This window comes from Drosophila ananassae, chromosome 2L, assembly GCF_017639315.1.
Source record: "Drosophila ananassae strain 14024-0371.13 chromosome 2L, ASM1763931v2, whole genome shotgun sequence".
In the NCBI taxonomy this organism is placed as follows: domain Eukaryota; kingdom Metazoa; phylum Arthropoda; class Insecta; order Diptera; family Drosophilidae; genus Drosophila; species Drosophila ananassae.
In genome coordinates, this window is record NC_057927.1 from 7,911,622 (window position 1) to 7,936,655 (window position 25,034).

General features: G+C 48.7%; 2 protein-coding genes and 1 long non-coding RNA gene across 8 annotated transcripts in view; 1 reads left to right on the forward strand and 2 right to left on the reverse strand.

The window, feature by feature from the left end:
- Window positions 1–25,034, reverse strand: part of LOC6499809 (serine/threonine-protein kinase Doa) — a 36,153-nt gene that overhangs the window by 1,366 nt on the left and 9,753 nt on the right. For 3 of the 6 annotated variants that reach the window (XM_014910749.3, XM_014910747.3, XM_014910750.3), the window contains 5 exons: window positions 22,581–22,779; window positions 1,156–1,231; window positions 366–432; window positions 180–293; window positions 29–119 (listed from right to left, as the gene is read on the reverse strand). In XM_014910749.3, coding sequence (XP_014766235.1) covers window positions 29–119; window positions 180–293; window positions 366–432; window positions 1,156–1,231; window positions 22,581–22,779 — 547 coding nt within the window. Of the gene's footprint in view, window positions 1–28; window positions 120–179; window positions 294–365; window positions 433–1,155; window positions 1,232–12,129; window positions 16,043–16,071; window positions 22,560–22,580; window positions 22,780–25,034 lie in introns of those variants that run through there. The other 3 variants (XM_014910745.3, XM_014910748.3, XM_014910746.3) reach the window with 3 other exon arrangements.
- On the reverse strand, window positions 4,353–11,209 carry LOC116655172 (serum response factor homolog A-like). The gene is made up of 2 exons (XM_044718296.1): window positions 9,779–11,209; window positions 4,353–5,942 (listed from the first exon to the last, which is right to left on the reverse strand). Exons 1-2 carry the CDS (start codon window positions 10,159–10,161, stop codon window positions 5,366–5,368), a joined length of 960 nt encoding a protein of 319 aa, XP_044574231.1. The 5' UTR covers window positions 10,162–11,209; the 3' UTR covers window positions 4,353–5,365.
- LOC116655173 lies at window positions 7,453–8,775 on the forward strand. The gene is made up of 2 exons (XR_004310329.2): window positions 7,453–8,642; window positions 8,702–8,775. It is a non-coding gene; the product is annotated as an uncharacterized LOC116655173 (long non-coding RNA).

Below are 25,034 nucleotides of genomic sequence, written 5' to 3' on the forward strand. Positions count from 1 at the left end.
GTTTAAGAAGATATATATGGAGACTTACCAAAAAATCGAAAACACTTAATCCCAACATTTCAAAAACTATGCACATATGCCCGTGATAATCAAACCAGTCAACCATTTTTACGCACAAGCTGTAATTGGAGTTTTGGATTAGGCTTTAGGACATTAAGTTATATTTCAAGAGCACTCACTGATCGCAATGCGGATCCTTCTGGGCAATCTTTTCCAAGGCATTAATCTCGAGCTTGGCAGCTTCGCGGTACTTTTCCACGTTCTTTATAATCTTCAGGGCCATGCAGTAATCACTGGAAGTTAAAAATAGAACATTATGTTGGGTTGCTCCACTGTAACCACCGCCAGTGGGTAATCAGACTTACCGCTCCATGTCTTTGACCTTGACCACACGTCCGAAAGTACCCTCGCCCAGTGTGGCCATGATCTTATCTGAAATTCGGGAAAAGGAAGACGAGCTATAGTAGTGTTTCGGGCAGTGTCCTTCGAGAGTGTTAACGTTAGCTGACTTTGTTTATTTTCTGGTTCTAGAACTAAACCTGTAGCTGTAACTGAATACTTCATGATGAGGTCTGGGCAAGGTAGACCTATGTTTTCAATTTCTGTTTGACTTTAATCTAAGTGTTAACGGAAGGTTGTGTTTTCTTATTTCTTATTTCAATATTATTTCGTTAATTAAGGCGCCAAAGTTTGTGCTTGTGTACGTGAGAGAGTTTCCCAGCTGAATGTCATGGAAAAAGGGGAAATGTGTTGCCGGCAACAGTTTAATTAAAAGTCGTCAAAGACAAATTTCGGAAGTTGGAAAAGTTTTACGCGAAACTGACGAAAATTATGTGAAATCTCTGTGCGATTGTTGCTTTTCCTTTCTTTTTATCTTTTTTGTTTTATTTTTTGTTCGGGGTCGCAAAACGTATCTTAATTTCTGAAATGCACGCGACGCGATTTGGGTCTTGCTGTATATAACAATTAAGAAATAATAAGGAAAACTTGGAAATAGTTTGAACTTAAGGAGAGTTACGAGAGGAAGAAGAGTATAGTGTCTTGCTTTCTGATTATTCTTTGGATTTTTGTCGTCGGAGTGAGGTATCTCTGATTGCTCTGATTGTTTTCTAAACATAAATATGGAAAAATTAAAAACAAAAAATTGTCACGAACATCTGTGATGGAGAATGTCTCCGGTGTGGTAAATTAAGTGACCATCAGCATCATCTTGAATGACGGGCTTTGCTGTCTGTTCGAGCAAGCGATCGATCGGGTCGGGTCGGAGGTCGGATCATAATCGGAGGTCGGAGGACGACGACGGGGTAGTTGCAGTTGACGGTGATTGCAGAGGGAGCAGGGTGGGTGCAGCAGGTGTTGCAGTTGCAGTTGCGATTGCGATTGCGTTGCGTTGCGATGCGATTTGTTGGCGGAGGCGCAGTCGTCGAAGGTGTTGCGAGGAAAACGAAGATTTGCGAGCGAGATCGAATATTTGGTAGTGGGTTGTCGAAGTTGGGGGCGTGGTTGTTGTTGTTGTTGACGTTGCAAGATACAGACGAACACATAAGGTGCGTTGTGTGCGTGTGTGGTAAAGTATGTAATTTGAAAGAGAGAAAAAGAAACAAAAAAGAAAGAGAAAAAAGAAACAAAAATTGATATATATCCAGGGGGGATGATCCAGTTCCAGGGGCCAAGTCCATAGGGTCCAGAGGTCCAATGATGATCAAGCCAGCGATCAATTGCATACCGGAGATCCGATCCAATCCCGATTCCATGTCCGATCCCAAATCCAATCCCACGTTGGCACCGCAACAATCGCAATTCCGTTTCAAATTCCATATCGGCCGTAGACGACGACATCCCGTAACGTAAACCAACCAAAATCATCACATCATCATCATCCCCATCAAGTAGTATGTACATCAACCCATCATCATCATCATTGTGATTTTCATCATCATCATATTCAGAAAAAACACGAGAAAAATACGTTTCGTTTGTTCGATAAGAAAATTAGTTCGGACAAATTTTTGAGATTTGTGTTTACAAAAATGGTTAATAATAATCATAACATGTACAAACAATATCATATATAAAATGGCAAATAGGCATATATCGTATATATATGTTATATATAACGTATTATATATATATATCTTTATAGGAAATGCACCCATTTGTGCTCCTGTTTAGTGGGGCAATGAAAAAAATAACGAACCATATTTCGGTTTGTCACTCTTTTCTACAACTTTCTTTTTATTTATTTTGTTTTTAATAAATGGTAATGGAACAAAATTAAGCAGTTTGTGGTCAGATATATTCTTACTTTGTCAGAATTTCATGCAAAACGGGCAGGCATCGGTTAGTGACACAGAACACACGAAACATGGAACATAATCCGCAGTGCTGTTAGCTTTTGCTGTTCTAGTAGTAGGTCTGCTGTGGCAGAGCACGAGAACCGTCGATAGAATCGATCGATCCATATGCTCTATTCTGTTGTAGTCTGTAGGGATAAGTTTTCGGGAATGGTAGTAGTAGAGGGGGTAGAGTTTCGTTTCAACTGAGAAGAGACTATGATACTGGTAGCCAGGGATAAGGACATTGGGGGCAGTTGCAGTTAGAAGAGGCGGCGCCAATTCAAAGCTCAAGCTAAGGATCCCCCATGGGTGGGGGCGGTAGGTGAGTCGTCTGCTTACAAAGGTCGAGAGTGTCTTTGGAATGCGTGACCTGTGGAACAGCGCCGACGAGGTGGCGCTCTTCGCCAGCGAATAGTTGTCGTGCTGCTGCAGGTACGAGGAGGAGGAGGACTGCTGCTGCTGGTAGCCATCCAGGTGGGATCGTTGCGGATACAGCGAGGAGCCCAGGCCCAGGGCATTGGAGCGCCGGCTGCTGCTGCTGCTTCCGTACGAGTCTTGGAGGTAGCTCGATCCGGACGAGCCTGGCTTGTAGCGATCGAACTCACTGAGCACGGCTGCGGTGCGGGAGCTGGCACCCTGGTAGCGTTGCTGCTGCCGCCTCGCATCCGCCGCCGCCAGCCGTGCTCCGATTCCGCCAAAAGCCAGGGCCCCGGAGCTGGAGGAGTGCATCAGCTGGTTGCCGGGCTTGTATTTGGCGAGATCATTGTTGTTGCGATCTGAGTGGGTGGTCAGAAAACGACTCTGGTTGGTGGTTCCGAGGTGGTTCGAGGTCGTCGCCGCCGCCGCTGCCGTTGTCGTGTGGTTAGCGGAAGATAGAGCGGAAGTGCTAGTGGATAAAGTGGAGGAGCTAGTTGTGGTGTTTGAGGAGGAAGTAGTGGTGGTGTTGGCTGTGCCTGTGGCAGAAGAAGTGGATGTGGTGGTGCTGCCATTGGCTGTCTGTGGCGTGGTAGTGTGGGTTAGTTGCTGCACACCGGGCGCCGCCGAATCGGTCTCGGTTTCTGTCTCGGCCTCATCGGAGCTACTCCCCGACGTGCTCTCATCGCTATCGTCACTAGTTACTTTTTTGGTTCGCGACTTCTTCTTGGGCGCCTCAAGTGGCGCCTCCACTACTGCTGCTGCTGCTGCCGCTGCAGATGCCGCCGCTGCTGCTGCCGCTGCCGCCTCCTTGGCCTTCTTGGCCTCCTGCTCCAGAGCGGCAGCCTCCGCTTCGGCGGCCGCCACTGCCGCCTCGTTTTTCTTTGCCTCCTCGGCCGCCTCCTCCATCCGCTTGACCCGATCCTTCAGCTCGCGGCGCTTGCGCATCCGCTCCTCGAACTTCTTGGCCTCGAGGAACTGGTTGTCCTCGCGCAGCAGCATCAAAATGGCAGCATTGTCCTCCGAGGAGCGGTCATCGGCCAGGATCTCGCGTTCTTCGGCGGTCAGCTCTGGCGGTGGCTGCTCCTTGCGTCGGTGGGCGAAGCGGTTTCTTGAGTTCAAGGGTCGATCTTCGACCGGGTGGTGGTCTGTCTGAATGTCGGCAGACAGCAGCCCCTCCATGGTCTTGGTCCTGCCGTAGGCTCTGGCAGATCGCTGGGAGGGGGCCGCCTCTTCCTCGCCACCCCGGCGCCCATACCGACTGGACGGATAGCCCGTGGCCCCGCCCAGGCGCAGGGCGTCGTGGTAGTCGTACCGCTGGCCATAGTCCAGTGGATAGCTCTCGTCCAGCAGCCGATTGCCGCTGGTGAGGTAGCCACTGTCGGTGGAGTCGGCCATGTAGCGCTGCCTTTGGGCGCGGGTTCGGTAGGGAGTGCGCTCCTTGCGATCGGAGGCGTTGAAGGAGCTGGAGGATAGCTTCGACTTGGCCAATTGGTGGGAGGTGGCCGACCGGAGCAGCCCGCTACTGCTGCTGGCGCCGTAGTCGTCCGGTTCCAGAGTCTTGTCCCGATCCTCCTCGTGCCGTCGCCTCCCGGCCGCCCTCTCCAGGATGTCCGAGTATTTATTCTCCAGCCGGGAGATGGCCGACTGCTTGCCACCGGAGGAGGTGCTGGTGGAGGCGGAGGTGGTTGAGGTGAGAGTGGTGGGTGTTCTGTCTTTGTCCAAGAGCAGATCTCGTCGCTGTAGTGGTTTCAGTTAAGATTCAGTTTCGGATTCAAGGGGTTAATGGAGAAGGAAAGTGCTTAAAAGCGGCGCTCGTGTGAAACCAACGGTGACGGGCGTAAAACTTTTTACGCTCCACGAAAGAAGAAGGCCCAGACATAGACCCAGACTCAGACTCAGACTTAGACCCATTTAAATGGCCTTTTCGGCAATGGCTAATTATGGGGTTGCTTGGCCTTTTCATTTCGCACAATTTCACCAACATTAAAGCCCCTCTATCCGGCTTTCTCCGGCCAAGTATTTTTGGCCAGGCCAATGGGGTTGGAGGGCGCGCGGATAGCGGGAGAATACCCTTTATTTTTATTTAGAATGCCTGCCGAAAAATCTAAACAAAAAAGTCCAAGGCGCGACGACCTTCAAAGTTTATATATAAAATCGTGAAAATTGTGAATAGCTTTATACACACATCTGTGCCGAGCAGAGATACAAAAATATAGCGGAATAGAGAGGAAAACGCCGCTGCGATGTGTTGGAATCGAAAATAAATTCGACAACGTAAACGCACACGGCAAGAATGATGCCCAAGATATAGAATATATAGCCTATATAGCATCAGTGCTATAAAATAAACCCACACACTGGCATTATTTGGTATAAGAGGGGGGGAGCTTCTATAGCTATGTGTGGCAATAGGGGTAGAAGATCTGTAGTGCAATAATATATGGAAATATTCACTTTAATTGCGCACATTTCCCAACCTCTAAAAAGATGTCACTTATTTAGGGCAGTCACTGGCACTGGCACTCTCTGGTGTCTTTGGCTGACTCATTCCTGAGCAGGGGACAGGTGAGATGAGTTCGTGTTTTCCACAATTTGAATGCCCAAGAAGTGAGTCAGAGTCTCGAATTGGGGCTCTCGAACTGGGTCTGTGTCTGGTGGGACGACGTCTCCCGTTGCTTTGCACACCGCTCGCTTTTGGGCCGCCTTTCCCTTTTGGACATACTAACATCGTCTAGGTCGCGGTCCCGCCTTCCTCCGCTGCCCAGGCCCCGGATAAGAGGCTTGTAGTAGCCACCCACCGGACTCAGGTGGGTGCGCAGTCTGTCCAGGGCGCTGGCCGTGGTGGAGCTCTTCTGGTAGCGGCCCATCAGGGCGGCGCTGCTGCCGCTCCCGCTGCTGCTGGGATGGTAGCCCAGACCGGCGGTGGAGCCGAGGCCGCCGCCCGCATAGTACCGTCTATGGCGATCGCTCATCTCTCGATCGCGTTCCCGTTCCCGATCACGTTCCCTTTCCCCTTCCGGATGCCTCCGGCTAGATGTGGAAGATTTGTCCGAGCTGCGGCGACGTTTGCTTTGCTTCTGGGACTGATTAGCTGCTGATCCGCTCTTGCCCTTGCTATTGTTATTGTTATTGTTATTGTTGCTGTCATTCGTTGGGGTCTTGGAGCAGCTGCGTCTCGAATCCTCGGCACTTTAAAGAGAAACCCAACTTATTAGATTCTAATTCCGATTTCGAATGTCTGGACACGGTTATCCATGCGACTCGCGACAACGGACGGAACGGCGCGCTGCCACGACACGGACCAAAAATTAACTGAGGAAAAGTTTTTCGGAAAATTCATGCGACGATCCCCAATCCCCAATCCCCAAGAAAGAGGCAGGCAGGCAGCGCAGGCGGCTGCTGCGAAGAATACCGAAGTAGATGAGGGAAATACTGGTGCTGCTGTGGCTGCGGCAGCGGTCAGAAAATATTGAGGAATCGTTTTTATTTTTGTGAAAAGTGTGAAAATATTGCGCACTTGCCAGAGAAGGAAAACACGAGCGGGTCTGAGAAAAAGAGCCGTAGCCGAAAAACATATGTAGACGAACGAGTGGGTGGGTGGTGGACGGCGATATAGAATAGATCCAATTCGATACAAAATAATTCTTTTGTCTGCACCACTGGTACTACCTATGGGCGAGTGTGGAGGGAGGACATGGGATTTAAAACGCACGCGAATCGCACGCTTCATCAGAATGCATTTCACTTTGATATACGCTATTATATATGTATATAGTACATAGTAAATGGCAGAAGACGTCGCTTCCGTCAGGTTAACCGGGAAATGATCGAAAGTCTTTGCGGGAAAGCCTTGAACTCTCGCCGACAAAACAACGGCCGCCGGAGGAACAATAAAACTGAAACTGCTGCTGGCTGTTTGGCGGAAAAGAAATAAAAAGAACAAAGCCGGAGCATTTACGTTTTATTTTAAACGTTAACCAGCTCGCATTTTAATACAATAATAAAGGAGCAATTGCAGTTAAAAACAGCCAGTCGAACAAAAGAGAGAGTGTGTTGTTGAGGAAGTGCGATCCGTGAATTACTTTCAGAGTAGGGTCTTGGGGGGAAATCTAGAGAATTTATTTGGTATTCCCCTTGGGGCACATGGCAAGAGAATCGCAACGCCACTGTGTTTGTGTTGGCCAAGTTAAGAGAGTCGGTCAAGAGGAAAGCTTTCCACGGCTCTCAAGCTTTCCACAAACTTTTCTCGATCAAAAGTTTTTATTTAAAATGAATAATTTGGCAATTAATTGAAGGCAGATATGGAATATCCAAAAGATTGTTTTTAATTGACAATTACAGGTAGAATGTGGCCACATGCCACATTCTCTGCCACAAGCTCCACTTGATTTACGGCCCACAATCAAGGTGATAAATCAAAATGAACTCATCAAATCAAAATTAAACCCCACTGCTGTCTCGGCAATAGGGTGGGTCGAATTCCAACAAGTTGTTCAAATCGAATTCTAATAGTGCGGAAAACTTGCTACGGAATACTACAAGCATTTTGCAAAAAAAAATTTTGAAATCGGTCAATATCTTCTGTTCGCGCATCGCACTTAAAGTTTCGAAAAATTTTCGAAAATACCGAATTTTCAAAACTTCTTGAAAGTACGATTTAGTCGCAATTTTCCAAAGTTTTACTTATTATAATATTTATTTTGAATCATTTAAAAGGTTTTTTCGTAATTAGGTAAATCAATAGTGGTTTTAAGAATTTAAAATAAATAAGTTTTTAGTACAAATTTCATGCATTACGATTGTTTTTCACGCTCAGCTTTCCCCAGGATCAACGACGAGGACGTAGTGAAAAATCTGATCCCATTTTTTTATTGCTATTTTTTTATTTGTTTTTAATGATTTTTTTGTATTTTTTTAATGATTTATATATTTTTTTTTTTATTTTTTTTTAGATTTTTTAAAATTTTTGTTGTTTTTTTTTTAATTTTCTTTTTGTTTTTCGATTTTGTTTTATTTGTCTTTTGTATACTGGGACTTGTTCTCAAATTTAGGCAAACTGCAACGAGAATATAAAGTTGAGCGTATGTAACCATCCCTATTGTGATAACCACATACCTTCTTCGACGCTTCAGTAATAAGCTTAACAGTTCGCTCTACTGCTTGAGTGTGGCATGGAAAGCTTAGCAAGTTGCTTTGACCGATTGATAGTTGGTTATCAATGGAAGATACCAAAACTGCATTTGACACATTCCTAAGTACTGGAGGAGGTGAAACTACTGTAGAAGACCAGTCGATCATTTCATAGTACTTAGTGGCATTAGATTATACATATCGAGTGAAGAGCCCTCCGAAAACTTAGTTCACATAGTTACATTTATAATGAAAGTGTATTTACCTACTTGGTTTCAAATAAAAATGAGTGATTCAATAACAGATGGTGCGAGACATGTCTTCACTATGATTAAAAATTCTCGATACTTGCCAAAACGTCTTTTAAAAGTAGTTGATCCTGTAATTCAACACAATGCTTATTTCGCGCATCCTGAAAATTTGCTTTTGTCTATGCTCACAGATGAAAATCTTAATTTACGTAAGATCGGGTTGCAAAGAATTTTAAAAGCCAGAGAGAAGACTCCTACTGCGGAGACTTCGGTGCGCTCGTTCCTTTTGCCAAAACTAAACTTTAATGCCACTAAGTACTATGAAATGATCGACTGGTCTTCTATAGTAGTATCACCTCCTCCAGTACTTAGGAATGTGTCAAATGCAGTTTTGGTATCTTCCATTGATAACCAACTATCAATCGGTCAAAGCAACTTGCTAAGCTTTCCATGCCACACTCAAGCAGTAGAGCGAACTGTTAAGCTTATTACTGAAGCGTCGAAGAAGGTATGTGGTTATCACAATAGGGATGGTTACATACGATCAACTTTATATTCTCGTTGCAGTTTGCCTAAATTTGAGAACAAGTCCCAGTATACAACAGACAAATAAAACAAAATCGAAAAACAAAAAGAAAATTTAAAAAAAAAACAACAAAAAAAATTTTAAAAAATCTAAAAAAAATAAAAAAAAAATTTATAAATCATTAAAAAAATACAAAAAAATCATTAAAAACAAATAAAAAAATAGCAATAAAAAAAATGGGATCAGATTTTTCACTACGTCCTCGTCGTTGATCCTGGGGAAAGCTGAGCGTGAAAAACAATGGTAATGCATGAAATTTGTACTAAAAACTTATTTATTTTAAATTCTTAAAACCACTATTGATTTACCTAATTACGAAAAAACCTTTTAAATGATTCAAAATAAATATAATAATAAGTAAAACTTTGGAAAATTGCGACTAAATCGTACTTTTAAGAAGTTTTGAAAATTCGGTATTTTCGAAAATTTTTCGAAACTTTAAGTGCGATGCGCGAACAGAAGATATTGACCGATTTCAAAATTTTTTTTTGCAAAATGCTTGTAGTATTCCGTAGCAAGTTTTCCGCACTATTAGAATTCGATTTGAACAACTTGTTGGAATTCGGCCCACCCTACTCGGCAATTATTCCCGATTTATGGCAATACGATTTTCACACTTTCCGTGGTCGTCGGCCCTGGAGGAGTGGGGGAGTTTGGCAGCGCGAGTTCACCGTGCGCGGGTTCAACGCGATTAAAAACGCACTCGAGCTGTTTACATAATTGGCCTTCTCAGCTGTCGGATCGCAGATTGCGGATTGCGAACTGCGAATTGCAGATATTGCAGATCGCGGCGAGATGCTTTTCAGCGGCGGAGCGAGGCGGAGCAGCGCGTTGCTGCACTGCAACTAAACTTGCAATTAAATCCGAGGCGGCGAGTGCCATGAAAATAGAAGGAAAATAAATGATGATCTGAGTGCGGACGCGAGCGATTTTTGACCGACTTTTTTTTGCTTTTTTTTTTTTGTTTCAACGTACGGAGGAAAAACAAAAAAAAAACGACACGCAAAATTAAAAATAAATTATAAATCTTTTGCTTGATTTGTTTTTGCATCGATTACCGATTGCTGCGTGGCTGATGTTGCTGTTGTTGCAGTTGCAGTTGCACTTGCTCTTGTTGCTGTTGCTTTTGTTGCTCCTGCTGATGTTGCTGCTGCTGCTGCTGATGCTGTTTATTATCAGGTCGTTCGCTCGGATTCCTTCGAAACCGCTGCAGCAGACTGTTGCAGCTTTCGGAGAGCAGCTGGGTGACGCTGGCAGCGGTGGCGCTGCGCATATAACGTCGCTGCGGACGCGGCTGAGGCTGCTGCTGCTGCTGCTGCTGCTGCTGCTGCACTGCTGCCTGTGACTGCGACGCCTCCGAGTCAGCTGTTTTCCCATTCTCGGCGATTGGCAGAATCTTTTCGCTTTTTTCGCGATGAAAACGATTCAGAAATGTGGCCATTTCTTGTGGCCTTTACTCTTTGGTTGGTATTCGCGTGGGTCTCCTCCGCGAAATGACGACAATCCGCTTAGCACTTAGCACACACGGCCGCGCGGGTGAGTGGGGTGTGGGTGTGGGTGGTGGCGCTGGGCGGTGGGTGGGTGGTTGGGTGTTGTTTGTTGGGAAACTACTACTCGTCTAGTCGTGTCCGATTTTTTTATTTATTTTTTTTTTTGGCGGATACGGCCGCGGATCCGGATCGTGCTCTTCTGACTTGGTCTATTTCATTAATTGTACTGATTTCTGGTATTTGTTGTGCTGTTTTTGGGCGAGAGCATTTGGCTGTGATTTTGTTGTAGAATTCGAATAAAATAGAAAATGAATTGTACGGTGCTCGAAGTAGCAATATGGTACGTAGCTGGTGGCTGAGTTTCTGGTATAATAGACGGCAGAGCGTATTTATGTGTAAAAATAATTGAAATTGTAAGAGAATTCGGCAGCTTCGACGGAAATAGACTCTAAAACAGCAGGAGCAACACCAGCAGTTGCTGCTGCTCCCACTGTGGCTGCTTCTACTGCTGCCCGACGACACTTGGCAACATTTAACTCCATTCGAGATCGGATTATGAAGCCTTTCTTCGGGATAGGACAAACACTCAACAAACACACGCACTTTGAGCCATTCAATTTCGATTTCAGTTTCGGTTTCCCTGGCGATCTCCACACACAGCGAGGCATCCGAAGAAACAAACAAACCCGAAATCAGCGCAACATCAACGAAAGCGCACGCCACAAATACTAATTATAAAGATTGAAAATATCGGCGATGTCGGAGCCCCCAGCAGTCGGAGCCAGCAGCAGAGTGACAGGGGCGAGAGCACGGCTGTGGCGGTGGTAGTCCGTGCGGGAGAGTGTTTTCCCGATTCTATTATTGTTGGGGCTGCCCAAGGAAGGAAGCCAAAACTGGCCGCAGAAGAAAGCCATTAGATGAGGTATGAGTGGTTCATATATCATATATGGGTTATGGGTATAAGGATATAATAAATATTATTCATTTTTTTAAAGAAAATCTCTAAAAATTTCAACTACCACTTGATAGTTCTTTAAAAGTAAGAGTGTCTGCTATTCGTCTATTCGAATCCTCTCAAGCCCCAAGAGAGCAGGAGAGCCGTCGAGAGTATTACATATTTTTAGACATCGGATTCCGCTGAAGACGGAGCACTCCTTCGCCGTTTTGTTGCTGTGTTGTTTAGTGTTTTTTAATTATTAAAACAATTACATGGCATTGAGAGTTCGGCAGTAGTCGGCAATAAATTAGTTGAACAAATAAAATTCCTGGAAGGCTGAAGCATCATATCCAGCAGATTGTTAAGCGCTCGCCGCAATCAGGTAAACAAATAAACATAAATTAATGGCGGGTGTTGGGGGCGGGGGCGGTGGCGGCCGAAGAATCACTATTTATAGGGAAGAGCCAGCCAAGTCCGCGAAAGAAATTGACATTGAATTTCTCGCAGTCGATTGTGCAATGCTGTCGATGTCGGCGATTTCGACAAGTGCAACTGCCACAAGAAGGCGGAAGGGAGCGGCGGCAGAGCGAGGGAAAAATATGTGTTTCTGTTGCTGCTGTTCTTGGGAACAACGCCTCATCACACTTGAAACGCCACAAGTGCAGGAAGTAGCAACTTGGGGGCCATCAAACGCAAGGGGCACGTAGTCGGGGGCATCGTAATTATCGTCGTCTTCGTCGGAGGCCTTTTGGAGCCAGCCTATGAGTCAGTCGTCGTCTATTTCGGGGAAAACTTTCTTTTTTCAGAAGCGGAAAGCACGGCATTTTCTTGTTGTTAGTGGGCAGTTTTCAATACAACTACAATTACATAAGTATTTGTGCAACACACAAACGCAAGGCACAAGGCACAACATACAACATACAAGACACAAGCGCAGAAATCAGTCGAAAATAAGTTCTTTGGCGGAATATATAGAATCTACCTCGATGAAATGCAGTCCCAAAGCGGACTTGGACATTTCATTTTGCTGCTGTAACTGTTGCTGTTGCTGCTGGTGATTGAATATGACAGAATTGCTTTGTTGTAGCTGTTGCTGCTGCTGCTGTTGTTGCTGTTGCGGTTGCTGTGGTTGCACGCCCGTAGAGGATGACGCCGCCGGCGACGCGTAAAACAATTGCGTATTTGTATTTGGATCATATTGTAGCCCAGAAGCAGCAGCGCCTACCCCACCACCTCCACCTCCACCGCCAGCGCCGGCGGAAGCATTCAGAAACGGCGTATGCGGATGTGGTTGCTGTTGATGTGGCTGTTGCTGTTGGTACTTGACCGGTTGCATTTGATTCGGCTTGGGATAGGCATACGGATCAAAGGTCTGCAACGGCTTCCGCTCCGGCAGCGTCGGCTGCTGCTGCTGCTGCTTGGGCAGATTATAGTAATTCCGACTCATCATGCCCAGCCCAAAGTTGGAATGCTGTTGCTGGGGGTGCTGATGTTGCTGTTGCTGCTGCTGCTGCTGCTGATGTTGCTGGTGGAAGTGCAAGGCCGAGGGTCGTTGGGCGGAGCTGAAGGAGACTGAGTGCGTCAGGGGAGCACCCCCACTCGATCGCGGGTAGCCCATTTTCGAGGGCCCCTGGTAGCCGTACATCTGTGGCATCATCCCGGGCGGCTGTTGCGACAAAGGTTGTCCAAATTTATTCTCCTTGTTGGTATTCTTCTGCAGGAACATGGCCAGGCCCGATTTGGGCGTTTGCTTATTAACATTCGAGGAGGAGTACGACTGCTGCAGCTTGTGCGGGAAATGATGTTGCTGCTGATGGGGCATATGCTGTTGCTGTTGCATGAAGGGATCACTGGCTCCATTCATGGCCGAGCAGGCGAAGCTGTTCCAGTTCAGGAAAGGTCGCTTATGCTGAGGATATTGCTGTTGTTGTTGTTGTTGCTGCTGCTGCTGATCCTGATACTGCTGCTGTTGCTGTTGCAACAATCTCTGATATCCACCCATGGGCACTTGTGAGGTAGAATTCGACTTGCCTATCGGATAGCAGATCCTTTGTTGCTGCTGCTGTTGCTGTTGCAGCAGCGGCTTCTGTGGATCGTAAAGCTGCACTGGCACGGGAATCTGCGATTCACCCAAGTACTTGCTCCCATTGTTGGTGTTGCTGCCGTTGCTATTGGTGCTCGGGGGGCCTTCGCCCGTGGTCTTCGGCTCTTTGTGATCGTCCTCTGCAACCGACGCCCCCGCCACTGCCAACGACTGCGACATCGACATGAGTGCATTATTATTGCCGCCATTGTGGTTGCTGTTGCCAGTGCTGGTAGTGGCGTTGTTGGTCTTCAACTTTAGCATGTCGTTCAAGCATTTTTCTAGCTTGTTGTCAACATCTTTCTGGCGCTTTGTGGTCGCTGACGAGCCGGCCGATGACGAGGATGACGACGTTGGCACCTCCAAGTTGGCAGCTGCAGCGCCACCAGGCTGCTGCTGTTGTTGCTGTTCACTTGGTGCTGATGTTGCTGCCGTCGTGGGTGCACTACTGGTAGCTGAGGTCGCCGTAGTAGTTGCCGTGGCTGTCGTGGCAGTGGCCGGGGTCGGGGCAATGTGGAACGATGAGGTAAACTTGGAGAGCTGCGGCAGGTGGGTGGTGCAGCAATTGGTCACCGTAAAGCTGCTAGTGCTAATGGTACTGTTGCTCTTCTCCGACTTGCGTTCGAGGGACACAGAGTCGCCGGGGTTCCCAGTGCTCTCATTTGGAGGCGCCACCACTTGGGCCTCTTTGGGCACCACCGGCTGCGGGTTGTACGTTTCCTGTGGGCGGCGGAAGAAGGCAGCCGCACACCTGGGCGACGGAACACAGGAACTGCTGGAACTCTTCAGGACGCCGCTGGCTTTGGTCGTGGCAACTGCAGCCGGGACTGTAGCTTTGGGAGCCTCCTTTGTCAGCGGCTGGTCCTTCCGAGGCTGCGATGACATCAATATCGCCGAGTTGGAAGTACTCCGGCTGAGCGATGGCAAGTGCTTCATGTAGCAGGGTATGTGGGTGCGACTCGAGGTTCGCAACAGGGGCGCTGGTCCTCCTCCGCCCGGCACATGTGTCATGGAGACGCTCTTGGGCAGAGCCTGGGATTGCAGCGGATGCACTTGTTGCTGCTGCTGCGCCTGGAGCGGCTGAGGCTGCTGCTGCTTGACAGGAACCCTGCTCACAAAGCTGGCACCTCCCGCCGTCGACGGCGACTGCTCGTTGCAAATGAGCTTGTAGAGATCGTCCTTGGTCACGGCCTGACGGACCTTGAGATCCAGGTGCGACAACGAGGCGTTCTTCTGCAGCTTGTTCTGCTGCGGGCGCTGCAGCTCCTTCTGGGCCGCCTCGGCCACAGTCGGATCGAAGATGGCCAGCTTCTTGGCCGTCTTGGCGTCCACCTTGAAGGGCTGCCCGGCATCCCCCAACTGGGCGCCACAAATCTTCTCGTAGTTCCAGAAGGTGCGCTTCGGGGTCTGCCGCTTCTGGGAACTGTTCAGGTTCTCACTCCAGAATTCGTTCATCAGCTGCTTGTTCAGCGACAGATTGGAGCCACTCTGCAGCCCATTCTTGGCGGGCAGCGGGCGCATGGGAGTCGGGGTACTCAGCGGCATGTTGGAGCTGGAGATGCTTCGCTGCAGCTTCGGTTCGCCACTGGTCTGGGCGAAGATCGAGGGATAGGCCATGCGGGGGGCCACTCCACGAGTGCTGGGATTCTGGGCAAAGTTAATGGACGACGACTTGGACAAGCCGGAGGAGATAGCGGGAAGACCTCCTCCCACTGCCCCTCCTGGGGCTGTTTTCGTCACCGATTGCTGGGAGTTGGACTTCGCCAAAGGGTGCTGCTGGCGCTTGAGCTTGTCGTAGAGATCCTCGCACTCCTGGAACTCCTGGTGCAGCTTCCTGTCCAGCTCACTGTAGTCGGGCAGGCTCTTCAGATACTTGTTCATCATCTCGATCTCGGCATCGTAGAAATTAGCATCCAACTTGGCACTGTTCGTGGCAGCGGCCGATTTCTCCTCCAGTTCCTGTTGCTGCTGCAGCAACTTGTCCAGACTGATCTCCGGAGCTGCCGGTTTGGCGGCATTTTTCGGCGCCCGACACGGCACCGGCGGCGGCGGCGACGACGAGGGAGAACTGGACGACGACAGCGATATACTCGATGCCGGACTAGAGGCAATGGTGGCCATAAGCCGCGAGGGCAAGGCCGAACCGGAGGCGCTGCTGATCGTCCCGGTGGCAGCATTATAGGCCAGGGGATGGTGCTTCCGGGGCAGAGGAGGCGTGGACTTGGGACTCGCCGGCAGCATCGGCGGCCGACTCTTTCGTATGGCCAACGGCGATGATATGGGGGATCTCACGGCGCACTTGCTCTCCGGGATGCTGGACGACATCACCGAGGCGAACTGCGGGGAGACCATTTGGAAGAACTGCTGGCCGCTCGCGGGCGGCGGCGTGGGCTTCTGCATGGCTGCTGGCTGGGATTGGACGGTGTCCTCTTTGGGTTTCAGGTTTGCGGCTGCGGCGGTAGCCGTTGGGGGCACTGCAACTGCTGGCTTGCCCGCATCTTCACTCATCTAGAGGAACAACAAGCGCGAACTGCGAAACGTATTGAGTTTTCGTTGAAATTCGAGACCCGATCGCGATTCGATTTTTTACTTTTGAGTGATCTGTGTGTGCGTTGAGTTGCTAAGTTTTCTAGTTTCAAAAAAGAAGGATCAATAAACCTATCCAGGCTGAGAGGAGTCCCTACTGTGTGTTGACTTGTGTTCCTGCCATCGAGGTAAATTCTATAAAAACAGATTTCGAACAAAGGACATACAGGACGGAGGAGGAGACACCAAATAACACCAGACACCAGAACGATCACCAACAGGACGAGGACGTGGACGTGGATGTAGACGACCAACCTGCAGATACTGCTCCGGTATCTTACTATTCTTCGGCACCACTATCTTCTTGATGATGATTATCTTGTCGCCCTCGATCTTGGTAATTGTGATGGGCACGCCGGGCAGTGGGCGCTGCGGCTTCACGGGCACCGCCTGCCTTGGCTGAGCAGTCCGGATGACCTGGGGTCCGGTCAGAATGCCACCAGGACTGGGCTTCGCAGCCGGAGGAGCTGGCTTCGGTTTGGGCTTCTGGGCGGGCACGTGCTCCTTGTTATCACTGCGCACTATGGAGAAGTGATACAGGGGCTTGTCGTCGTCCAGGATGCTCTTCTGCGGCACCGTCTTCTTTTCCACTTTGCGCAGCACCACGCCCAACATGGGCGACTCCTTGGGCTTGATTGTGATCGAGCCACTGGGAGCTTGCACACGTTTCAGACTCACTCCCAGGTTGGCGCCCACCGGTGGGGGTGTCTTGGTGCGGTGGACCATCTTTCCACTGGGTATCTCGCGGTACCCGTCCTCCTGGCGCCTGTGAAGAGGCTCCTCTTCCGGGGGCAGGGCATTGGGATTGGTGTGCAGCGATGGTTCGGGAGCCATCAACGGCGATGGGCCCGGAAACATGGATGTGAGGCTGCTCTTCCGCCGGTTCATCATGTTCGGGGCGGAAACCGTCTTGGAGAGTGGGAATTTGGAAGCCAGAGGAGCAGGCGGAGGTGGCGGCTCGACTCCCGAGGCACTGGAGGTGCTTCCGCGTCGACTAGTCGCCTTGCTGACGGAAGCTGAATCCAAGCTGCTCATGCTGGCCGAACTCTGGAGGCGATCGGGAGCGGCACTCCGCTCGCGGTTACGACCGGCCGGGGAAATGGAACGTTCCCGGGTACGATTGTGGGATCGGACATCCCGGGCAGCGCGCTGCATTCGCAGAAGTTCGATAGAATCGGCTATGTGGGAGCGGCTCTTCTCTGGCGAGGACTCATCCTTGAACGTGGCCTTGGGTTGGGAAACGCTGAGCAAGTGCATCTCCATGGCGTCATCCAGGATGTTGGGCAACGAGGTGATGCGTTCGCGGGGAGCCGCATTCGAAGGCAGGGAGCCCTTGGGCGGGTCATCATCTTGAGCATCCGCATCTTCTTCGTCCTCCTCTTCCTCCTCCTGATCTTTCTGGTTCTCCTCCTGCTCCTGCCGACGCTTTTCACTCTCCATGACGCGCTGCAACTGCGCCTGCACCTCGAGGGCAGCTCGGGCTCTGGCCTTGGCCTCAGCCTCGCGGGCCATACGCACCTGTTCCTGGGCTATGGCCCGGGCTTCCGCCTCCGCCTGCATCCGTGCTCTGGCTTCCGCCTCGGCGGCCGCTGCTGCCCGGAGACTGGCCAGATCCGTGGCTGTCATCTGCTTGATGCTCAGACGTCGTTCCGTGTTCAGGATCAACTCTACTGGCTTCTGGGAGCCCAGGTCCGGACAGCCAAGGGCGATGAGTTCACTGAGTTCGTTGGACATGATCTCTTCCGTGATCTTCGGCCGTTCCTCTCACTCTCTACTCTCGCTGGATAATGTTTTTTTTTCTGGATCCCAAGGGGGAAAAAGTCAATGGGTTATCTAATCGTGCACTGGTCTTTGCCTCGAATTGCGTTGGGTTTGACGGGCTGGGCGAGACTCGCGAGGCTGCCAGAATTGGTGGCAAAGGAAACCTGCGCCATCGGACCGGATCGATTCGGGTCCAATCGGATCGAATCGATCGCACGCTCAATGTCAATGTCTCATTGGCATTTTGGCAACTGCCTCGACGACTTGACTTACTAATTAAACCAAATGGTCGTCAATAGACTACCGAGACTTTTCCTTTGGCGCCCACACATGTTCATAATATAAGGCACCTATAAGGTATATACATATGTATGTACCTTCGGCCCGTCAGCCCAATTTGTTTTGGTATATAGAGCAGGGCACATATACAAATTACAAATCGTAAACAGGCAATGAGCTCATTAATCGCCACACCGAACAATATAATCCCATTTATATATTGCCGAAAGATTCCCCTTTAAGATGTGCACCTTGCCCCAGATATATATGCATATCCCAGCCACTGGAGAAATCATTTGTCTGATGTGTGATATCTCGGTGGGGTTCATTGGAGGAGAAGCCTCCTCCCACGACCCTCTATCTACTATCCACTACCTACTAACCACCCTCCTCCATTCTAGAATCTCCCGTTCGAAATCTGTTTTTATTTTTAACAAAAAGAAAACCGAAAAGACGACGCACGCAAATTGGCGCAGCCGGGCATTTCTACCTAGTACACACGGCCCAGTGTCCGTGTGACGCTGGTGCCCCCAGTACAGTGAAACCTCACACCAGACACACCGATCAGTTAGCTATTTCATAAGTAGATTTCCATTATTTCGCAACTCTGATCTCTGATTAATTGCAATCGAGATAATTGCATTTTAAATTCACTTTGGATTCCCATTAATTTCACGATCTCTTGGCCCGATCTTCGTCTGGGTTAGCTTTCACTGTACTGGCACTGTGTACATCGGGGCGATGGAAAAACTACACATGGGGGAACAAGTTTTCCACCCCAGTTGACTTTTATTTTGGTTGGCATCATATGGCCAAAAATTGTATTATGTACAAGTTTGTATCTTGAATTTTCGCCATGGCTTTTTGGTTTGTTGTGGCCACTAAATATAAATGCAAGCCATACGAAAATAGCTTTCGAAAATTATAGAAAAAGACGCCAGCTAAGCGGAAAGTGGAGGATTGCAGGAGGAGATTGGTGGCGGCCAGAGGAGGCGCCGGTGGCGGCGGTGGATCATCATGATGATGATGATGTGGCAGCAGGCCTGATGAATAATCCGCTCTATATATACTTTTACGCCTATGTGTGTATGTACGAGATAGTTTTGTGTGTACATTTGTGTGCGCTCCAATTGCTGTTTTGCGTTTGTTAGTTTTGGGTTTTGTTTTGATTTGCTTGGTCGCTGCCTCCTCTCTCCACCACCAGCTCTCCTCCGGGGAGAGCTACTCCGCCGGAGACGACTCTATTATGGGTGTCTATCGACTCGCTAATTGCAAACTTGATGGAAAAGTGCAAAGTTCAACCATCGGGTTTCGGGATGCTTCCCAGCTGGGATACATCCAGATCCCGGGGGGTCAATAAAACAGTTTGCTTCTTCATATCTTGCATCGTTTTTTGTTTAAACAAACTCGGTTCGCACAACACCTCTCGAGGAACAAGGAACGATGGACGATGAGCGATGTACGATGGATATCGCGCACTTTTTTAACACTCTGTTTTTTGTTTGATGTTTTTCTTTCTAATTCGTTTTTCTTGACACGCCGCTGTGCCGCTGCTTCCGATTTTATTTTTAAAACACTTAAATGTTCTTTAGTTTTTAGGTTTCGTTCTCTGACGGCTTGATTATGTCACGGTGTCCACCGCATCAATTGTTTGAAATTGCGTTTTTTGTTCCTGCCAGTCCAGTTTAGTCCGTCCACCTTCCTTGCGGTGTAAATTGCGTTCTTGTATTGCTCATACGCCCTGTATGCACCTCTAAATATCGTTCTACTCGGTTTCTGGTTTTCCTGAGCCGAAAAAAAAAAATAATAAGCCGAAAACGTTGAGAAAACAAACGCACACACACACACACATCACACATCGATAAACAAATTGCGTGAAAGGAGGCGACGAGCGGAGCGAGATGGTCAGAGAAGCGATCTCTAGAGATCTCGCGACAGAGAGGGGAGGTACGGAGAGTTTTTGGGGGCAGATGATCCCAGTACCGTTACACGACGACCACGAAGACGACCAAAGCGATATGTAGTAGCTATATGGCTTTTATTGGAGCAGTGGCAGCCGACACACAGCCAACAAACGAAGATTTCAATCTGTTTCTGTTTCAGTTTCAGTTTCCTAACTGAAAATTGAAAACTGAAAATTCTCAGCCCGAAAAGTGCTCGATTCCGGAGAGGCAAGAGCAGAGCGCTGCTGACTTTCTGCGGCCCGTGTATTTTTATAAATTTCCAATGGCGCAAGGCGCCCAAGCACACAGCTTGGAGCGAACAGCGAACGGCAGACACACGGCCCAAGCAGTATCCACAAGATGCGCGCGCATCCTACGGATGCGAGTGTACACTCGTCGGGAGGCATCAGCTGTGCGCCGCTTCTTGGGCAGCCTTGGGGCATGGGGCAGTACGGAGCATGCGCAGTGAACTGAGAGGGAATCCCCCAAGTCCAAGCACCTCTCATTCATCAGGAGGTGGGAGAAAGATTCTACACAAATGGGAGAAGCGAGAGACTAGGGCCCTCGGCCTCAGCATGTATAGTTCGGGGCATAATATTAGCACTCTTAGATGTCTAGATATTCAAAGGAAACATTACAGTTCTGAACATGTTTTAGAGGTTTGGATATAATTATTCATTCTACTTGATTAAAATTATTAATACATTATCCGTTGATGACTTTAACTATTATTTATAACACAAAGAGGACGATAGGGCACAACAATCATGCAAAACAAACGCATAACCTTATCTGATAACCGCCAAACCCCATCGCCTATGCCTCAGCAGCGGCACACTCACTAAGTAGTCATCGGAGTGATCCACAAAGTACTCCTCGACGATCCAATTGTCGCCCTCGTACTTGTCCACCGGCATGTCGCACAGGGCCACCAGATCAAAGTGGTTGCGCTGGCGCTTCATCAGCAGGCACCGGGTGACGGCCACCCGCTCCTCATCATCGTTATAGTCCGGGTCATCTCCATCACCCAGATCCAGGCCGCAGCCGTTTTTCGTCGCCGCATGCTGGACGATGACCCGCTGCTCCAACTGCCGAAAGAACTGAATCTTGGCGGTCTGGCCCTAGCGATGACGAGCGGGAAATACTATGCGCGTGGCTCAGCCCACTTAATTGGCGAGAACGGCCTGGGCAACTGGCAGAAAGCTGGCGAGGAGCAGGCAGTCGCAACAGCACTATCTCGTCACATCTCGGAGCAGCATCTCTAGCCGCCCGTCACCGAGTTAATGTCAAATGATCAATTGGACACGAAAATAACTAGGACAGCGGGCAGGCTAGATGTACGCGGGCCTCCGGGGGGCGGGCTCGGAGAGCCCAACCCATCGACAGTGGTCTTAATTAAGAGCTTTCCACAGCAAAGTATAATTGCTTAACTGCTCCATTTTATTTTTTTACGACTTGGACGGCTTAATTTTGGCATTTCATTCACTGTCTAGCTTTTATTAATTTTTTCTCAACGAAATTTATGCTAATAAGCGGCTGTCTGTCAAGTGTATGTGTCTATTAAGAGTTCATGGTTGATTAATTAAGAAAACTGTGAAATTTGTAGAGAAGTAGAGAAGGTCATGGTTAATTGCTTATGAAATGAAAGGCTATTTGGATCTGAAATTCTTCCAACCTTCTAAGAGTATAGAGTTAGTGCTGTCCCTCTAACATATTTCATAACTTTGCTCCAGTTTTCATCCTATCTCCCTGTACTATCTTATCAGGAGACTGATACAACTTGAGTTTCAAGTGGGAGGGCCCTTGAAGTCCACATAGTCGGACTTCTGGAGTTCTCAATATTCCATTTCATGCTAGAAGCACTAAAAGTGCACTTTGGCATACCCACTGTTGGACCCGAAACCAACAGCATGGGGCAACTGTGCAATGCGACACATCTAATGACAAATTTAGCGCGCTGCCACTCAGATAAGCTTTCGGCGAAGAAGATAGCGATAGCAGCCTGATCACTCCACTGATCCACTCGACTTTCAATCGGCGATCGAGAGAACACCAACACAGGGCAGGTGAGCGATGGGGTTAGTCAACAGGTATTCGCAGTGGGGGTTCTGATAACACAACATGCAGCCTGGCCCGCGGACACGCTTACTAGATAGTCACTGTCGTGATCCGCGAAGTACTCGACCACAATCCAGTCCTCGGTGTATTGCATAAAGCGCAGTGGGCAGCTGGCCAAGATCAGATCGCGACAGTGGTCGACCGCCTTTGGCGCCGGCAGGTCACGCATTTTAATGTAGCACGGGATCTGCGAGTTCTCAAAGTGCTCGGCCACCTGCTGTGACTTTTCCAGATACCGCTTGAAGAACAGCATAGCGGGGGAAGATGGTATTCGAGTGTATTATGGTATTATAGCTATACTATTGACTACAGAACCGAATGATTAATTGATCAATTAGTCGGCGGAGATTTTGGCAAAGCACTACGAGGCTACAAAAAGGCAACTATGTATCAAAAAATGCATTCATCTGTACGGTAGGGTAAGGTGGTTCGTTCTCGTCTCTTCGGTCGGGGGTTTGCTTAATTTTGTTCATTTACCATTTTGTTTTGCTTTCGGCATTTGTTTGGGGGCTATCTTTTTCTTCAAACTTGTATATAAATGCTGTTTTTAGTGGCTCTTTGTATACTAGATATATCTTTACCGACGATTTTTTTCATTGCCCTTCCTACAATTTTCACTTTGTTTGCTATGTGTGGGATGGATATAAAATGAAAAGTTTTTACCTTAGCCTGCGACTGGCGGTTGTTGCGTCCGCTGTCGCGTTCGTCCTTGGCCCGGTCGCGGTGCCGGCGACGGGAGCTCGAGTGGGAGGTCTCGTCCCTGTACCGGTTCTTGTGCTGCCGCCGGCTTGAGGCTGGCGACTTGCGGTGCGATCGCTTCGACCGCTCCTTGCGTCGGCGGGATGAGATGCTGTCATCAAAACTGCAAAAAGCCAGAAAGAAAGGTGATCGCTAATTAGTAAATGGCACGCTCGAGAATTATTACTTAACAGCTAGAGTAGAGTAGAGAGCTAGCTTGGATGAATGGCCGTCCTTGGAGCAACGCCCAGCGCATGGACAACATGGCGACATGGAAAGCTACTTAGCTACTTAGCAGCTTGGCAGCCGTTAAGCCGTTCCACGCTCCGCGCTCCACGCTCGCCTTTGCCTCCGGATTCTTAAGCCAGGCAGGCACTCACTCTACACAGCCGGCAAATCAGCGAGACGTGTGTTGGCGAATCGGTTTTGCGTTACCAATCAAGATAATCAACTCGGCCGGATGGCCGGATGGCCGGATGGCTACCTCTGGCTGGCTATCTGGTGGCAGCAGCCCACCTTCGGCGAAATGCCTTTGAGAGTACTTCATGGTCCGAGAGGAATGACACAATACTGCGGCAGTACTACTACCTGAGCCACTACCTTAACTGAGCCAGAGCCGGAGCCCCCCACCCAGTCCCACCGATCGAGGCCAGAAACTGTGTCAATAACATCGGTAGCTCGGCGGGCAGCTCATGTTCGTGCTCATGTTACATCCACTATACTATAGACCACACCACCACACCCACCCCAGACAGAGCCGGAGATCCAAGATCCGAAAGAGTGCGGGTGGGTGGCAGCGATCTTGGCATGAATCAGCTGATGCTCGAGCGATAACTGACCTATGTAGTGGAGTGGATATCCGAGATCCGATCCAAAATCCAAGAAGTCAAGCAGCCATATGCTAATAAGGCGGGTTAGAGCCAAGCCAGCCAACTCTCAAAGAGCGATTACGAAAATTTCTGTCGTTCGCCCACGTGGCCCCCAAAAAGCGTCTAAATTTGGGCACAAATTATGAGAAACACAGAAACGAACGGGCCTGAACTGAAGCTGAAAGTGACTTTGACTACAAGTACGTTTGCACACAGCTGCAGCTTGAACGTATCTATCTAATTCCAAGTATTTCTGACAAAAGCTCAACGAAAACGCCTGCGCACACTCCAAGACATCTGAACGAAATCTTGAACAACTTGAGCGCACACGCTCCCCACCATCGTAGGCTGGAAAGCCTCTTGGCCAAAAAAAAAAAAAAATACTGGCGTCTGTTGCGGAAAAGCCGCTTACTACCTTACTACCTCTAGCGGGCAACAAATGCTCACTGGTAGCTGGCCATGCTCATTCAGAAGTTTGATTTATGATTTGTGACGCGCTGCGTGCAAATTAGACCAGCTTTTATGGCAATACTGTAATTGGATATTAATGATTCGTTGATTCCGATTCAGATTCGAGATTCAGAACTCTGAAGCCAGGTGGTCCAGGGGGGTGGAGCCGGAGAGTAGGAAGCGATTGGCAAAGCAAGTTCACAATACCTTCCCAATTTGGCCTGGAACATTTGACTTGGTTCGGTGTTGTGTAAGGTAATTGGCTCAATATTTCACTCAAGGCAATGCCGCGGACGACAGGTCGAAAGCTTGACTAATAAAAACCCCATAAAATAATAATATCTTTGACCTAAAAGAACGCTTGCCTCGGGAAAGTAAACAAAGGGTTTGGGTTCGGGTTCGGTCGCTGTCAAGTGAAGAAATTCCGATACTAGCGGGGGAATACGCGATAAGATATCAGGTGGAGACATATGTAGTTCTCTAAACTGCGATACTGCGGTAGCTACCACTCCGACTATGCTTTCGAAAACGATTATCTTTCCAGGGTTTTTGGGCAATCTGTGGTTGGGTAATCTTTCCAATTTGACTGTTTTATTGGCAAAAGAAATGCGATAAGTTACGACAGTCTGTGGGAAAAGAGATTAGATTTGGGAATCTCACCCAAGAAGGGTTGTTCACACTTGGCAAGTGCTTGACACTTCCAAGGATGCAGTAGGCTTTGAAGCAACAATCGGGAATCGCACCCATATTTACTCAGCGAGCTGCCCTTGAGGCAGGCACTCCAGGGGTTCTGTTAGCCTCGACTTTTGACAAACTCACAGATGAGTCGCCTTTTACGACCGGACCAGGCCAATCCCCTTTTCGGGCCTTATCGCACATGTGGACACCAGCACTTCCTAGAGTGATTGTGACGACCTTGACCGAATCTGGTGGCCAATTCGGTTTCCTTCGCCGCGTGAATGGCGCAATTAAGAGCCAACAAGTCTTGACCGACTTCCTTAATGGCTCGCCATTTGTACAAATCATGTACACCTTTGGCTCGATAAGGAATCTACAGAAA

Coding starts and splice junctions, on each gene's coding strand:
- LOC116655172 (XM_044718296.1), bottom strand. CDS start 10,161: ATGGCCACATTTCTGAATCGTTTTCATCGCGAAAAAAGCGAAAAGATT. Junction 5,943..9,778: donor CATCAGCCACGCAGCAATCG/GTAATCGATGCA, acceptor TTCTCTTTAAAG/TGCCGAGGATTCGAGACGCA.